General features: G+C 41.4%; 1 protein-coding gene across 6 annotated transcripts in view; it reads left to right on the forward strand.

The window, feature by feature from the left end:
- The window catches only part of MEIS2 (Meis homeobox 2), an 82,832-nt gene that overhangs the window by 32,122 nt on the left and 32,574 nt on the right, over window positions 1-18,136 (forward strand). For 4 of the 6 annotated variants that reach the window (XM_053475639.1, XM_053475641.1, XM_053475637.1 and 1 more), the window contains exon 8: window positions 12,362-12,507. In XM_053475639.1, coding sequence (XP_053331614.1) covers window positions 12,362-12,507 — 146 coding nt within the window. The remainder of the gene's footprint in view (window positions 1-12,361; window positions 12,508-18,136) is intronic. The other 2 variants (XM_053475640.1, XM_053475642.1) reach the window with 1 other exon arrangement.

Here is an 18,136-nt window from a genome sequence, read left to right on the forward strand (position 1 = left end):
CTCCTGATTTCCAGACTCCGAAAAGGTGACAAACAGCCTTAACCGGAATTCCTTCTCTTAGAAATCAAAATAATTGACCGGGGTGCTACCGCGAGTTTCTTTATTGCTTAATACAAGTCCTATTTTTTTTTGGTTCACCTGCACATTTCTCCATAGATAGAAATGTAAAAAATTCATCACTATACCCTTTACAGTAGTCCTTTAACTTTCGGTGTTCTCTCTCTCTCTCTCTGTCTTGTTTTATGCTTAATTTTACACTAAGGAGATATTTATGCATTAGTGCTGAGTATGTAGGGCATCGTGCTCTGTCCCATAAGGGCATTTTCATGAAGAGGAGTTTAAAGATTTTTTTTCCACCATTTTTTTTTTCTTCTCCTTTTTTGTAATCTTAGCATAAAACTGAACGTACACCCAAGCACTGATTTTTTTTTCTCTGTTAGTTGGGTCCCGGGGGGCATCCCACGGATTTCTGCTTCTCTGGAAGTTGCGGCTATATAAGTTAATAAAAAAAAAAAAGAAAAAAGAAAAGAGAAAGCGGAAAAAGAAAGGAATGTGGTTTGTAGGAATGGTTGTGTACCTTTAGTGGGAGTTCAGAGCAGCTGCATTAGTGACTTGGAATGTGACAGTACAAAAGAGAGCAAGCTGAAAAGACAGCAAGCGTCAGGACAAAAGCAGGGATCGGCTAACAGGCTAACACAGCAGCCCGGCAGCACATGGCCTGACTAATTTATGAGCAAAAAACTGCTCTTCCCTGGACAGAGCTGAGCTGAGAGGCTGCTGGAATCCTAGGAAGTTTTCATTGACTCCTCCAACATCACTGCAGCCACGAGAGATCATTTTCAGTTTGAACTATATCAGGGTCTACGCTTAATCAATACGCTATCGGAAAAAGAATTAATTACTAAAGCAGAATAAAACAGCTGCATTTTAAACGAAGGATCCATCACTCGTCTAATCTTTCCAGTTACAGAAGCCGCTGTGAGGTTCATTTCAGCTCCTATAATGAGGAGCTCTGAGAATTTCCTTCACCCTTCTCCAGGGGTTGTGAATTAAGTTTACTCTCTCCCCGCTGTTTCGTGATAAGTACAACTTATTCCAACATGTTAAATGGGGAGGCGAGCAGTCATAGAACACCAAATCGAGGATGTATGCTTACGAGATAAACATGGAACTATTTTCGGTTCAATGGTAGATTGAAAAAACACAAGTGGTGGAAGTGGTTGCTTTCTGATCGGTAAGGCGAATGGTGCCACCATATTGCTTACCTTAATGGTTTTTCCAACATTGTTGCCCGTAGAAGACTAGATTTTAAGCCACAATTACTATTCTTTTGTTAGTGGCCCAATTAGGCATCTTAGAAACCACTTCCCCAGTTGTAACAACGATTTGGAATAAAGCAGGACGGATTTGTTGAAAAAAATGTTTCTGGCCTGGCTGGGGAAAGAAACGTGAAAAAAACCAATATTCAACCGATGATATGTGCTCTGACAGACACAAAAATGACATTGTGTTCAGGGATTTGGCGTGTCTGCAAGGTGCCGCATTCTGCTCCAGGCTGTACATGTAGAAAGATTGTTCTGATATATTGTATACAGGGCTTTTATGTAAGAATATCAAGATTTCCTTGTTTCTTCTTGGAAGGAGTGCATTGTAGCTCGTCTGATGAGGCCTCCTCTGCTTTAATGCACAGCCTAACAAACACAAGCATGGTCCTTATCATTTGGCACTTCAAAGAATGAAAGCCTTATCACATCTTTCACAGAGGTCTTTCCACCAACTATAACAGTCAGGTACTAATATATCCCTAATGACTTCCACTTGTCTATTCCAGGAAGATTGGCGGCTTTGGCACCGTACCCCACAAGGTATACCCTCTGTGCCCCCAGTACACTTACAGATATTTGCGGGCTGCCGTAACTCAGGGTTGGCAGGCACTTGAAAGGGTTTTAGCTAATTCTTGGTGATATCCATTTTTTCTCTCCGCGTGAAAGGGATGCCGTCTATAGAAAATTGATGCAGTTTGCTCTGCTAATTTTCATGCTCATTCCAATTAATTTAACACGACCCAGATTCCTTCCTCGGGCTCATCCTAATTAGTGAAGCAACACCTAGAACAAGTTCTGTTTAATAACACAGAGGAAGCTCTGTTTGCGAATGATTTTGATGGTAATAAAGATATTCACTGATGTGGTTTGATATCTGATGTCAATTATAGTATGTAATTTAGAGGTCTCCCTCGTGCACGGTATGATGTAGGAAGCAAGCAGCGGGACACTGTCCTATATTTGATTTCATTGACGGAACCAAACTCACCTTTGGGACCAATTAGTGTTATTTTTCTGGTGTGAATTCCAGGATTGTTCATTTATTCCACCATAATGAACTGGGAGTATCTGATAAAGAACAGCAAACTGCGAAACCTTCTGAGAGTCGCTGAACCTTATCACATAAAGAAGAGGCATCCATGACATAGAAGCGTTTACCACACTTCTCCACCTCCCTCTTTGTGTCCCCCCCCACCCTCTCGTTCACTCGCAAGTTCAATTTTGGCACAGAGAATAATAGGAGAACTGTGAGATGAAAAAGTATCAATTAGTGAAGGACATCGTAAGGCCCCAAGCTCTCTTGTACAGATGTAAATCAGATGTGTTTGTCTGGACCTTGGTAGACTCGATGCGTTGAATTCCAAAGAAGTGGAAAGTAAGCGACGGTACTTCTAGTTCACACGTCTCTAGATAAACCTGAATTTACTTTCAAAATATCAAACCTCGAATGAGGGGGAAAAGGAATTGGCCACCATCCTGTAAACTAATTTAAGCTAATAACAGTGAATGACTAAGAGGCATCCAGCTGGAGTATTGACGATTATTCTATTCATGCGTAGTTGCTATTTCTGGCAGCCAGAAAGGGTGGTTTTGCCTTGACTGGGCCTTGAGAAATGGGCAGTAACGCAAACTATGATCCCTGGGGGGGGGGACTAAAATTTCTCCCTAGCTATAGAGACTACAGTTAATTACTGGGAGATCTGTCAGAAATAGGTATAACAGGTGGAAACGTTGTTAGGATATTGAAAAATATCTATGATGTGAGAATCTAGTTTGAAACTTCACAATACCCCTGGGGGGACAGGAGATAAAGTGACTCGCTTTAGTTTTGGTCTGGGACATCTTTGTTCCACGTGTGTCAATTCGAATCTCGTGGTCTCCCTCGGTGCCGGAGGCTGATTGCCTCTTCATGAAAGACGTCCGCCCGCCACACCATTTATTTATTTATTTATTTTGCAGATAATATCCACTTTGTAGTGAGGAACAGATATTACAAAGGAAATGTCTGTTTGCTGTAAAATAGGTGTAAAATTATACTGTTTATTTTATACCGGCCAAAAATTCCCAATTTGGTGTACATTCAAAGCTATCCAAGATTGTTCTGCAATGCGAACAATGGAAGAGTTTCCTGAGTAGTTTTTCCCAAGAAAAGAGCTAAATGTTCTCTAAAGAATCAAAAAAGGTCTGGATGTTTTTTTTTCCTCCATATGACTCTGTAAAGTATAATTACTCCCTAAAGAAGCATGGTTGTTGGATAAGGCCCCTTATCTAGGAGATGACCATTTGGTATGAGAACCAACCCTCGGTTCCCCTGAGAGCTTGATCTGTAGAACAGGGGTCACTGTAGGTTCTTGGGGAAATCCTGTAGCTCATCCTACATGGCTGTCCTTCAAAAACCATCAGTCTTGTGATATAAGATAAGGAATTTATCTGATAGTTCACTGTGTGGGGCCGTGGTGATCTCCTAAATTAAGGAGGTACCAGTTTTCAATCAACATTCTGCAAGCCTGTGCCCCCCACATTCAGCACTCTGCTTCAAGGCCAACACGTTGTCACTTCTAACGCTTCAAATTAAAACATGACACTATTACAAAGTGGAAATGAGGGGGAATAACTGTTAATTAGTAAAGATTTTCTTCTCCCTGTCATATTGTGCAAATATTACCAGATCAAGTAATCGACGTCACCATTTTAGAACAGAAGAACTCACCTGATGCTAGAACATGGATAGGGGACATTTTATCTCCCAGATGTTGTTGTAGACCCACAGCTCCTATCTTGCTCAGATTGCAAAGAGATTGGCTGGGCTGTAATTGGTCAAGGGCCACACAAAATACACAATAAATAGAATATCTGGTAAAATGTTCATTTTTTTTAATGTGTAAACTACAACATTGACCATGAAAGTTCACTAGTTCACTTTTCACTACTAGGGTTACTTTGCGACTACTCTGAAAGTTAATAGTTCAGGTTACAAGGGGTTAAACGAGCTCTATGACCTTTGCGAATAGTGTAGAGGCCATCTCAAATCCAGAAATCATTCAGTTGTCAAAAATCTCTTTAAATAGCAATGTAATGAGGTAACTGTAGCTAGTGATTGTGCGCTGATTATACGGCCAGTTGTTCTAGCTGCATTCTTTGATAATGCTGATAACAAAATACTCTATTCACGAGGTTTTCAGGGTTTTGCTGCAGGCTGTGTCCCAAACAGACATGTCTTCTTTAAGAAAGGAATACTCCTAAAAGGCTGCAGTGTGTTATTTTAGAAATAAAGAAAACATATCTAGAGCAGGGCTCTCCAACAGGTACCTTGCACCTGGATCTCCAGAATGTATCTTCTCAACCCTCATAAAAAAAAATACAATAAGAAAACTAAAATAACACCACTCCAAAAAGTCATACAAAGTATAATATGCTTATAATATATTCCCTGATTTTAAGAAATATTTTGGGGTTTCCATAACCTGTTGGGATATATCTTGCCACTCGGCAGAGACAGTCTACGATGCATTTGCCATTCCATTTATATAATTCAGACGTTTCTATTAAAATGATGTGTTTTTTTTGGTTTAGTAAATGTGGATATGGCTACGATATGTGTTTAAAAAAAGTCTTATTGTCCAAAGTACGAGTTATACGGGCTTGTTGGTAGAACACACCAGCCAGCTGTAAATGTGGACCTTTACATCCTATTGAACTTTGTAGTGTGTATTGATTCCTTTTAATAACATTTTTCGAGATTATCGCTCGCAGAACGCTCGTGTCCATTCCCTGTAGAGTGGAAATTGAGGTCTCGCGCTGATGGCTGACCCTTTATTAAAAAAAACCTCACATTATTAATAATGGTAGTAATAAAATAAATACATAGGGACCTGCAGTAAAATGTAATTAGAGGCACAGAAACGTTTAAGAAAAGAGCAGCATTTTTAATACTTCACTGTGTGACAACTGTCCTTACTTCTGGGTATCGGGCTATGACGTCATATACCAGATCCCCACTTTTAAAGGAAGCGCGGTGCGGAAGGAGGCTATGGAGGACTGTGCCGACTTGCCACGACCCCACATAGTATTAACGGGCCAGTTGGGGAGATAAGTGATGTCCTTTTTAACCGGCGTATTGAGTAGTAGCATTATAAGATACAGAATGCTGTTGATTGACTTTGAAGTGGTTCATGTATACAGTATTCAGGGATTATTTTAAGTTGTGTTTTTAAATACTTTTTTTGTTACATGGATATCTACTATCTAAAGTATTTATCTAAAAAAACAATGACTTAAAAATACCATGTCCTTTTTTTAAATAAAAAGTAGTCGGAATATTCATATAACACAACGTTTTTGACAGCTCCATATTTTTGAAGTGTACGTCTTTTTGATCTTGTGTCTTAGCTTAAAGGGAAGTCCAATGTCTATTACAGCACGACCAATGTAGAATGCATATTGAAGTGCTTAAATACATATTCGTTATCCGTTAAAAAATAAAAATGACATAAGTTTAGAAGAAGCTTCAGCGCACCAACCCCTCCCCGCATTTCGCAACAGTTTTGGCGATTGGAAGCAGGCAATCATTGGCAGGAGAATGCTTGAAGTCAATGGGAATGCTTTCTGCACATGTGGACTGGGGGTCTCATGGGGGGTACAAAGTATAAATGCATAAGGGGCATTCTGATGACCCCCTTCATGCATTTGCAAGGGGCAAAAAACAAATTTAGAAAGGTCACTCAGCTATCTGTGAGTTAAAGTGCATATCATGGCTTTCATTTACTAGACAAATAATAGGGGTTAGATAATGAACTTGTATATGATGTTCTGTAGGTACGTCTGGTATGGGAAGGATATAGAATCCCAGCTTCATTCTTTATACACAACCGGCTGCATGTTGTACAGAGGCCCTTTAAGACAGCAGTCCTCTGTGTGTGTATGAGGTTGGATGGTCATGAGCTGGCGTTGGCAGCAGTTCCTCACAGGGGACTAGAGCAGGACATTATCGGGAGCTTGGGATTGTGCGTTGTGCAGAGCAAGCAGAGTTGAATCTGAGAACTGGGACCTGGATGGACATTAGCCTCAGCTTAATAGAATCTGAGTGATAACTGTGCATAATGCGGTACAGAGAGGTCACTAAAAATGATAAATTAGCGTCCCATTAAGGAGCTTTATTGCCGAGAGCTGCGAAGATGTCTAAAAGATAAGTTGTTGCTGGCATTATGGGACACAGTAGACAGGCATGAGTTCCTCTCGATCTGTGACTCTCTCATTTAGAAATCACTGGTCATTCACAAATACTATGAACCCCGGGCCTGTTTTTCCCATGAAGCTTTATTTCTCTGAGCCTGTGCTGCACCATAGATACAATAGCGGGGGGGGGGGATCACAGTGAAAATTAACAAGAATATTACAATTAAGAATACCATCAACTCGTGTTATGAAATATTAGTACAGAAGGAGAAAGGGGTCCTACTTACAATCTATTAGGAGGTCTGGAGTGAGGGAGTAATAAGACAAATTAAAAGTGTCTATGCAAGGTTGTGTGGCTCCTCATAGACTACCGTAAAAGACAAGATATATTTGTTTTGTTATCCATTAAGGTCCCTGACAATGAAGTCCAGGTATTATTTGACTTTTATGAAGCTTTTAAGTGAAGCAGAAAGTCTTGGATAGTTTGGCCCTAGGTTTCTAGTTAGCTTTGACACTTATACATTCAATAAAACTTATAGTGATAGGTCACGCTGGTACCTTTGTAATGTTTTAACATGATTCCTTGATAGTATAGGTTTAAAGCGTTCATAATTAGGATGTGAATGGGACCATAAACACTTAAACGTTAAGATGCTGTGGTTTTATGATGTCTTGTTGGGTGGAGGCCATGAGAATGTTGGTTTGAAGATGACAGTGGTCTACAAGCGAAGCGGAGATGATGGCTTTGCTGGTTCTGGGATGCCATGAAGCTTGACTCAGCCCAAGTCATTGTATGGGTTTTGCAGATTCTGTGATAGAGGCATGATCATGTTGTATTTATAAGGCCATAATAATTTGGGATTGCTGTGAAGATATGATGGATTTAGGTTGGCGTTATCCCTTACTAGTCCCAACGCAGTTCCCCGACATAGTGTGAATGGAAGCTCTTTTCAGTGCAAAGCATGAGGTCCCTTCAGTTAGAGGGTCTGTGTAAATAGCTGGGAGTTAACAAAGGAGCAGCCTCCTGCAGTTTCCAGCTCCCGACCCATTTGGGGAATGAATGTGCTAAATGCTTCTTATGCCGCCTGAAAAGTCTGGGACAAAAAGCAGCATAAAAACCTTTTCTTCTCTGTTCTCTCCCCCAATCCCATTTTTCGGTTTGTCCCCCTTGGGGGTTGGGTGTTTGAAGCCGGTGTAAGCTTTGCTAAAGCTGTTTTTCTTTTTCCCAGTGCTCTTTTGAGTGTGAACGAGGTGCAGCGGTCACCCCCTCCTTTCCCAGTGTCACAAAACCCACACAGTTAGTAAATGTTGCATGTAAACTTCACTAGGTCATCTGTTCTGTGCACTCGCGGTCAGCGGCAAATCACAGGCACATGTTACTCTAACATGTCCTGGGTGTTTAGCACAGCAGGGTCTGCATAAAAGATGAGTAAATAACTAGTGTGTATCCCCTATGCTACAGAGACTACAAAGCGTGTTCTCCTTAGCCTCGAGGATATATCCAGTGCTTCCAAATAAAATAATTAGGGCAAGTGAAAGGAAAAAAAAATAGCAGATGAGCCTGGCACTTGCTTTATATTCTGATTGTTATATGCATTTTCCATATTAAATACATTAAAAATCCAAATAATAATAATATACCAATATATTATACGCCTTATTCTACGCTCTTTGAAGAATGGATCCCAAGCATTGTTTTATTATTATTGAGGCCTTAAAAGTAATACTTGATTGGAGCTTATACTTGTCCATGTGGCCACAGGACCAGGCCGGCAACAATGTTATTGGGATATTTTGCTTGTTCAGTATTTTGATATGGTGGCATCTCCTGAGCTTTCAAGTCTTATCTTCTCACTCAATGCACCTGACCAGCTTAGAAATATCTTATTAATATCAGATTTAACCACAATGATCTATTTGTTATTGTCTTGCTATCCGATTGTACGTAAAAGTATTCTGTCTTGGAATTCTGGAATTTAATTTTCCAGGTTGTCCATGGTACAATGGTTTCGGGCCAACATGCACCTTCAAACCTAAAACCATTATTAGCTGCTATTCAAACATTCTACGCAACAAAGCCACCCTTAACACGATCCTAAAGATATATTTGCCGTGGATCAGGGCTTTCTACCACAGAATGGTTTCTTAAAACCAAACAAGAGTTTTTGTGTGACTTTTCTCAAACGTTCTCTGAGAAAAGTTGTTTAACAGCCAGGACTCCAAGACCTCAGAGCCTTAGAAGAACGTGTCACCGTGCCCCAGTCTCACAGCACTTTGTTTACAGAGCTTTTCTTAGAAGGTGCTACACCCCAGTCTCCTTTCAGGAGTTCAGGGAGGATTATAGAATCTGCCTCACCCCACCTGTGTACATACACGCAAGGACCTGTCCACCCTTTCTTGGACCAGTTGCGTCAACCAAAAAAATGTACTATTCTCACATGCCTCAATCTCAGCCCTAAACCTTTAAAAATAAGGGTAGGTTGTTGGTTTTTTATATTTGCCTTTATGCTGAAGGCGTTGGTGTACGAAGTATGCAGAAGAACATTATCCCGGTATATGTATAGTCTGATGCTTAGAATGATCCCAGATCTACCGGTATCATGTATAGAAGTTTGTGCACATTTTTTGGCCAGTCCTTCTTGACTTATGGCTTCTGTGACATTATTGCCATATAATGCAAATTATCCTCAAATTCTAGTAAAAGTGAGTATTACTTTACTACCTTTGCAGACCTAAATTGGTACATGACGTGTAAAAGAATTAGCTTTTTTTTTAATGTTGAGAATATGGTATATATCTGCAAATTATTTTATTTAACCATTTAATTGTAACAATATATTTGAGTTACAGTCTCAAGCAACTACTCTGCTCATGTTTGCACTCACACTCAAACATACATGCTCTACGTGTCCAAGTGCGTCTCTCCATAGAGCCCCAGGCTGCGGACCCCGGGGGCTTCCCAGCTTGGCTCTGCAACAGCCCCTCTCCATCTGTGTCGCACAAACAGCTGATGAAGCAGCATCCAGCTTGTGGCCCTCGCACAATCCCATCAGCCCAGGTTACAGCAACCCAGGGCTGCCAGGGAGCAGTCAAAAACCATTACTGTTTGGGAGAATCTGGCCTCAGGCAATTCCTTGGAATAGTACTGGAGACAGCAGAAGCGTGTGCATTAAAGGAGCAGGCGAATATATAATGTATACGGGGGCGCACACAAACATTTACATAGGAGTTAAAAGTCAAAGGAGTTAGAAGAGGGCTCCCCTACAATTCCCAGCTCTCCCCGGCTTGTATTAGCAATGAGAATTAATCCTGCTTTTAATCCTGTGCGTCTTTGATCCTTTCCTTGCCAACAATTGATTGCAAGCTCCTGGGAGCCAGTATTCCAGCCATAATTATATTCTGTGGTCTGGGGAAACTTAACTGTTCATTTGCAGATATTTACTCAGTACTAAGAAAGCCATGTCCCCCGAAAAACTGGTCAAGAGCCAAGTGGTTTTTTACCGTGGTGTCATGGTTGGATTTCCTCGATCTGTTTACTGAAAAAATTTAGGACAGTAAAACACATTGTTATATTAGGAAACAGCAGGGTTTTTAAAGGTTTGCTATATGTGTGCATGTGTTCGCACACGTGTAGACCAAACACCCATCCTCATGGCTGCCAAGAACAACAGGCTTATAACCTCTCAGTACATTACTTGCCCCACTGGCACAGAAAGGGAGAAGCATAGCATTCATTGTATATGCATGCAGAGGATGCATGAATGGCACCATCCTGTGTGGTTATACTCGTGCCAATGTCGGCTATATTTTGGACCGTTATCCAAACCCCTGTCAACGTGACGGGGGTTTGTGGGCAGTAACGAGCACAATTCAAGTCCTTAAGACCTGGTATGAAGCCAGCATTCCTTCATTGATCACAGGTAGTCAATTCACACCTTATTCCACTTTCTTGACTTTCTTATAACTATTGACACTATGCTTGTGCCCACATCAGACCAGTTAATGACAGAGAAACGGTGTAAAATACCGGGCTTGGCTTTTAGGACAGCGGATACCTTATACGTTACCTAAACTACTACTTCAGGACACCGTCCAGAAGATACTTTGTAATGTAGCCTAAAATAGAAAGATTACATTAAATAACTGTATATAGTAGATTGCAAGCGTTCAAGGCGGTCTAGGTCTCTTCTTCAGGTTTATAATGAGACTTAAATAGTCTTGAAAGCTTGCGATCTATTATACATTATATCATCTTTACCATGTTAGCTCGTTTCAATGATACAACTCTGTGTGGTTATGTAAACATGAAAACGGCAGGGATGTGCCATCAAAGTGGACTATAGTTTATTTCATTAAATAAATTGCCATTGGATGTCCAGAACTGAGTAGATAGCTTTTACAGTTTTCGGAAGTACATTCCTGTCCAAAATGAGTAGAAGCGAGTCAACCCCTGGCATTGTGTGTCCTGTTAGGTGTGCTCCACAGAAGAAGATGCTTTCAGAATGAAGCAATGTATCTGCTTCTTCTCCTCGGCAAGCATAGCATCAGCTCCGTGTTTATTGTTTTAGGTTTTCCTGGTACATGCGTCTGACCTAGTCTGGGATTTATGTGTTTTTGGGGCTAATTAAGGTCCTCTCTAGTATTACAACAAGGGAAGACCCCGGTGGCTTCACTTATGTCTCTCCCCTGGACTTGCAGCTTGTCAGAGGGCAGCAGGGGGTATTAACTCCCCCTTTGTTTTCCCTCTTTCGCGTGGCTCTGGGCTAATGATGTGTAAGATGCAGGAAAAAAAAAGGAAAAGTCAGCCATCCAAGCACAGAATGTCCTCCTAATCTTCATTTCTTTTGCATTTCATTATCTTGTAAGTACCTTGTATCCATCCACGCTCAGCCCGAGCTGCCCTGTTTTTCTCCCCCCACCACCCCCGTAAAGTTAATAGTTCAAATATTAATGCATGCTAGTTATATACCCGGCCTGCGTTGATTGACGCCTTCCCAAAAAGGGGGAGACGTTTCGGTATAAATTTTCAGAAGATGGGGGCTAGTATTGCCCCAGCAGCAGGGTTTTTCAGATACATAATTCACACGCCCTGAAGGCATTGCTTTCAAGGCATCAGAGCCTCAGGGCAAAAAAAAATAAGCAAGGCTCTTAAAAGTGAATGATTTTTGCTAATGCACAATTAATGCCATGGAAAAGCACAAAAGAGTGATGGAAACTTCTGATTAAGTTGGCATACTGGCTTGACGAGCGTGCCTTTACTTTTTACCCTTTATGGGTCTTGGTGTAGCCGGCAGTATATTCCCTTAATACAAAATACTCTTCCTGCTATAAAGTTTGGCTCGCTAAAAAGAATATATGTGACAATGTATCCGCCTGCTGGTATCCCTCCTGAGTAATGGATGCATAACCTTGTATTACTGTTGTTCCTCTTGCGCGGCACTTAGCAGGGCAGAGCAGATGCCACCTGACTTCTCAGTGACTTTTTTGTTTAAGATTCCTCAGGCTGCTTTCTACTTGGCCGACAATATACTTTCTCCTTTATACGCGTGACGCCTTCTAGACTAGATAGTAGGAAAAAGATACTAAGAGTGCTTAAGAGAAACATCAAGTGGGATTTCCAACTAAGCTGTCAAAAGATATGGTGACCATTTCCCTACAGATTGTCCTCCAGGAAGGGAAATGTTAGAAGAAGACTTCTTAGAAGGTTCAGCAGCTCCTGCCCATATGATTTGTGAATGCTTTATTGAATTTGCTGTAGTCCAATTGATTGTAGTCTTAGCGAGCCACTTTTCATTTAGTACAGTATTTGCAGAGCCATTGAGATTGAATTTCATGAGGTCTTTTTTCTTTCCTCTGTACAGGGGATGTGTTAGATAACAGTGTGGCTTCTCCCGGCACAGGGGACGACGATGACCCAGACAAGGACAAAAAGAGGCAAAAGAAGCGTGGCATTTTCCCAAAAGTAGCAACAAATATCATGAGAGCGTGGCTCTTCCAACATCTCACGGTGAGTGACCACACCAAGACTATGTATGCATTGTACAACTTGGGGATTGTTGTGTGGATACCGGTTCATCTATATCATAATCCTGATTTTGATTCAATAAAGTCGTATGTGGTTCCGACTACATGTGCTGTATATTTAAGAGACGTTGGATTTCACTTTTAGAGCTGCCTTATCAGTATTCATAGTAATATATTGCTGTACAGTCATGTCTGTCTGTCACTGAAGCATATTCCGAACTGACGGGGTGTGCCTTCAATGACACTGGGTCACAAGGACATGCTTAGTGTTGACTGACATTTCCTCCCCGAGCGTGTAATTTCCCATTCCTTCTGACTATGACATCACTATTTCCTGTACAACAACATTTCGAATGAGACCCACAGTGGCTATCACAATTCCATCAGCCTGGATTCCAAAACGTTGAGTAAAATGTCGCTTTTTGTGCCGTGCGTGTTTCTGCGGTGCTTCACCAAGCTACAATTTCTGTGAAATTGAACATCTGATTATGCCACAAGTAACAATCACCAAATACTGATTACAAGGGATGCCTTGGACAATGTGATAGGTTGTATCAAGTACAACATCATCTTCCTCTGCTGGGAAAAAGGTATCCATCAGTGCCTTTTTTATGATGGTAAGATCTTAGTGCATCAGTCAGAGATAAACATAGATGTGAGAGATCTTCCAGGTCTCACCTTTGGGCATCCTGACACTAATGTTGATAGTACGAGTGTTGTGGAGGCACATTAATGAACCCAGTACAGGGCCAAATGTCATTTCTGGGAAGAACACTGTTGGTTTTAGAGTATTGTGGAAGGCAACTTGCAGTCCGGTTAAAGCATTTTGATAGGAACCTCAGAGGAGCCCACCTGTCGGCCATCTGGGATCAGAGTGTGTCTCAATCAACCAACATGGCTAATGGAGAAAGCAGAAATACTTAAAACTTTCTTCTGGACTCTGTTGAGAAGTGGAGTTGCATTGGTCTTCAGCCCGGGGTCAGAAGAGGAAAAGTTGAAATGAATCAGTCTTCTCTGTTTGCGATAACGAGCGTGATCACAACTTGCTCCTGGCACAGAATCGCCTCCTTTTCAAAGGTCGCTGCCCTTTGCCCACTAAGCCTGGCGGAAATTCCACTAAACACTGAACCGCTGGACTTCTTGCTTAACGAAAGGCAAAATAATGAGTCCTAGGCAAATACTGACTAATTGAAAGGGCTGTAAACCCATTACATATTGGTCAGAGATAATCAAGGGTATTTAATGACTCCTATCTATTCAGGAGCAGTGAAGCTTCAGCAGCCAGCACTGAACCCTGCCATGTGCTTATTATCCTCATCATTAGTAGAATTACTTCACAGCTGTTCTTCGCTACATCACTTGGGCTGGAGGCCTGGCCAAACCTTACAGTGTTTAACCCCTTCAGGGCTGCCTGGAAAGGCATGCATGGCAGTGGAGGAGTTCATTAATACCATGACATACCGCACTTACTGCCTCGCCCTCATTATGTTATTAAGTACTGCAATGTGAAGACTGATGTGCGTTGGTATGTGCTGGGATTATTAAATATGGCTGCCGTTGCCTTTGTCCTTTAATTGTAGACATCTGTAACATGCTGAGTGTGATACACGCTTCAGTAAACCTGGAGCCATGCACATCTGCTTGCTGGTAGCGAGGTAGCTTTATATGTCTACATGCCGATAGGGGTTTTTCTGTTTTTACCTACTTTTATTTCTGTTAGCTTTAGTTTGCGTCAGTTTTTTGGGGGGGAATAAGGAAGTAGGTGGTAGCCTAGTGGCCAAGTGACACAATGGATCCTCGGCAGGCTTTAGAGCCGGGGTCGTTGCAAGCCACCTCATTTGGAGGGTCTAATTAATGGGTGAAATAAATAAACGGCTTCTCACGGAAGCTTAAAAAAACAGCCTTTAGGTTACCTGTGTTTTAATACGTTTGGAAAATCTCAAGTGCAAGTTACCACATCTACTAAAAAGTCACGCTGCTAAAGCCTAACTTTGTTTTTAGTATAAGAAGTCTATGGGCATAACGCTTTTCTCGATTCTGATAAAAGCAGGTTGTCTCATAAATATGTTTTCCTGACTCCTAAGTTCTTCACACATTGGGTTAAAAGGTTGAAAGCATACATGGTGCCTTCTTTACTGATGGTCTCCAAATGTTATATGTTAACATAGCTCCTTCCCGACCCATCATTTGGAATTGTTAGGCGTCCGGAGCTCTGTCTGGGTTCTGTAAAGACCTGGCTGTCCGTGCGGTGCCAGTGTTAGGGTGAATCTAAGGCTCAGGGACCTGGGTGGTTGCTGAAGAGATGCCCCATCAGGAGGCCAATACTGTTCTCTAGGTTGGGGCCTAGTTGTGCAATGTACAGACCTGGTATGTCTCAGGGGGACGGTTTTGTAGCAGAGGCATGAGATTTTGCATGGCAAAGAGAAATCTCACTATATAAGGTGGGGGCTCAGTCTATGTTCTGTAAGAAGTGGTCTCCTCTTGTGTTCTTTGAGGGGGAAATTCCGTCTGTGTTCTGTAAGGGGGTCTCTGCAGGCTTTTTGTGCAGCTTTCCCCGTTCAATTCCATTTTGACATTTGCCCATTCATTAGTTAGTAGGCTGTTGAAAGGCCTCTGAATGTATTATGTTTTATCCCAAATAACCAACCGGCATGGAGTTACTTTTTTCCATGAGCCGCAGGGGTCCATCGCCTACGTGGACTTTATTGTCACCTCCATTTAATTCTTCTACCACACAAAAAGAGGGTGAGATATGTTAAGGACAGCAGCCCACCCCAATTACAGGACCCAGCTAGCTAGGACATTCAGTGTTTAATACCAATGTTTAATTGTATATACATATACTTTAAGTGCTTCTTAAATGTACAAAACATTTATGACCTTAGATCTTATAAATAATTTTGTAGCGTCTGCTCGTTTGCAGAATATTATAAATGTTAAATGTTCAAAAAAAAAAAAAAGCCCCAAGACAGAAATCTTTTAAATTACCAACACATTAAGTCAGATGTTCAAGACAGTAAAAGGAAAGATGGATTTTTTTTTTACGGAATTATTAAATTGCAGTGTTTAATGAAATTACAATTGTGGCGTTGAACGTTCCAGTTTGCAGATGACATGGTTGATGTAGAGGAGCGCTGCTCCGCCATGGTTGTGTATTCAACAAAAGGGGTCTTTTGTAGTCAGAACAACGATATTGTAGAGTCCATTTTCGAACATACCGGAGGTGGCAATGATCAGTAGACGTTTGAATGTTTAGGAGCACGTGTGACATATATATATATAGCTATGCATGTTTCAATAAATACTTTTTATGGAACCATGACTCTGGCTCTTTTGGAGTCAGGAAAGATTTTGTTCAGAGGCATATAATTGACTTATGTTTTTGGTCAAGTTTGTTTTATTTTAGCTTCTTGTGAATCATCTACTGAGTCCCTGACTCCATAGGTGAAGACCTCTGGTACATGCTCCATTACATGTGGGATAGTCTACTAGTAAGGGAGTAGTCTAAATTAAAGACTCCCTTGTGCCCCGCTAACAATCACACATTACTATAAACCAACCACGGTGCTGTGCCATGTGGAGCAATCACTCTTTAGTTGATCTAAATCTTTTGTAGTTTGTATCCCACATTAGTGCCGTGTCTAACCATCCCACGCCACAGGATTGCACTGCAGAGCATCAACGGCACAAAATACCCGGACCTCTACTGATATTATACAGCATTCCGGGGAATAGAGGGAGGGAGAACCTCTCGTCTCCTATGGCAATGATCCCTCCGTTCACTCAATTAGCCTTTCGAGCACCTCCACTTTTCCCCCTGTCAAGTGCTCTTCTATTTTCCCCACTGAAAACATATTTAATCGTGGACAGAAGCAGGAAGCCCTCAGCCACAAAGACACCACTTACTTGGGATTTAAGCTAAATGTCTCCTCGTCAAGCAGAGCATTGTACACCAGGTTCAAGAGGGAGCCCCTCAAGAGGTGTTTATATCTGTTCCGGCTTTTTTTAGGTGGGATTTTCACCATTCCTGTGTGCTTGTTTTAATCATCCATTATGTGAAGGAAAAAGTACTTATCAACGATGAGGGAACTTCATCATATCAGGAGCTAATGGTCACATTGTACCCAAGAGCTTTGGTATTAGTGATAGATTTGTACAAGTAGAGCTTCATTTAGCCACTCTTGTCATCCATCGTGCGGTTTGTGTTTTTACCGTCATTTTGGGAACACTGCGTAGACAGTTTATTTTTTTTAAAGAACAAGAATTAATTATTTTGGTTCTTTCCTGAATGTCCTTCTTCTAGAAAAGGGCTGGCCAAGTTTTCAATTATCATGAGCTAATTTTAATTATGGAATGATTTCAAGTGTGGCAAAAGTGGCATTTTTGAAATCCGATTTCAATACGAGAGGACATTTTTTTTTACTAGAACATACACCTTCCTTCAGCCACGGAGTGTACCAGCCACTCGAGATCACGCAACCTTCCATCTTGGAGTTTTTGAGTGGTTGGTCAAGGATTAGTGTGCATTTTTGTCGTTGATGCTATCCTCAATTGCTGATGACAACTTGTGGATTTATTACTCACCGTGAAAAGATGAAATGCATCCTTTAGTACTGTGAACATTCTCTGCTTGGTAAAAGTAAGGGAGTAATAAGCGTTCTGACGCTGACATGGCGCAGCTTGGTTTGGTATCTGATAACCCATTCAGTTGAGGTTGTTTTAAAAGCTCTAAGAACGTCGTTTCTGGGTGTAAGATGAGAATGCTCACTTTTTTTTTTATCTTCTGGAGTAATGTATCATACCGTTTATGCTTATCAAGACTTTTAATTCTAGATTTAATTGGCCTGTAAAATGAACCCTAAATATGGAGATTGATTCTACTGTTTGCTTAACATCGTTATATCTTTCCCCGCTGACTACTTTTACGTCTGCTTTTATGAGATGTGTGAAAATATATAGTTCTCCTGTTGTGTGTGTCTGGCTTTCCCTGGAGTCGTTTGTTGAATCCAGTGCTGCCGTGAACCAGGAACACGAGTGACCATGTACACTTTTCCCCCTTGGGAGCTCGCACTCTAATGTTTGGTACATGATGATGATATAATATGGCCGGTGTAGACACCGGAGAGCCCAGTTGAGCGAGATTAAGCCATGAAAGGCTCATTGTGATGAGAACACTATGGGTTTGAAGTGTAAGACTCAATGGAAATCTCTGATCCGGAGAACCTGCGAGATGTGACAGGTTTCCTCTAGCTATATCAGGGACTTCCCACTTCAAGGACCGGCGTGTAGCACAGCGCTCCTCCTACCCCGTTCTCCCGCTCCCCTCACTTTGAGATAATTATAGCGTTCACCCTCTTTTCTCTCTCTTTGCATCATTGTGCATCACTTTCCTTCATATCTTTTGCCTCTGCTGGGAGAGGAACTCGCCATTCTAACCATTCCTCGTTCCGTGCCATCTGTCATGCTTTTAATGATTTGAGATTTAAAGGAGCAGTCCCAGTTAAAAATCCCTATTAAACATGTCATTTGCCTGCATGCCAAACCGATTTGGGATTTCCTTTATGAATTAACCATTTCGATCCACGCAGCCCTGAAACAGAGTTCTAGAGAGT

This window comes from Spea bombifrons, chromosome 9 (assembly GCF_027358695.1).
Source record: "Spea bombifrons isolate aSpeBom1 chromosome 9, aSpeBom1.2.pri, whole genome shotgun sequence".
Taxonomy (NCBI): domain Eukaryota; kingdom Metazoa; phylum Chordata; class Amphibia; order Anura; family Pelobatidae; genus Spea; species Spea bombifrons.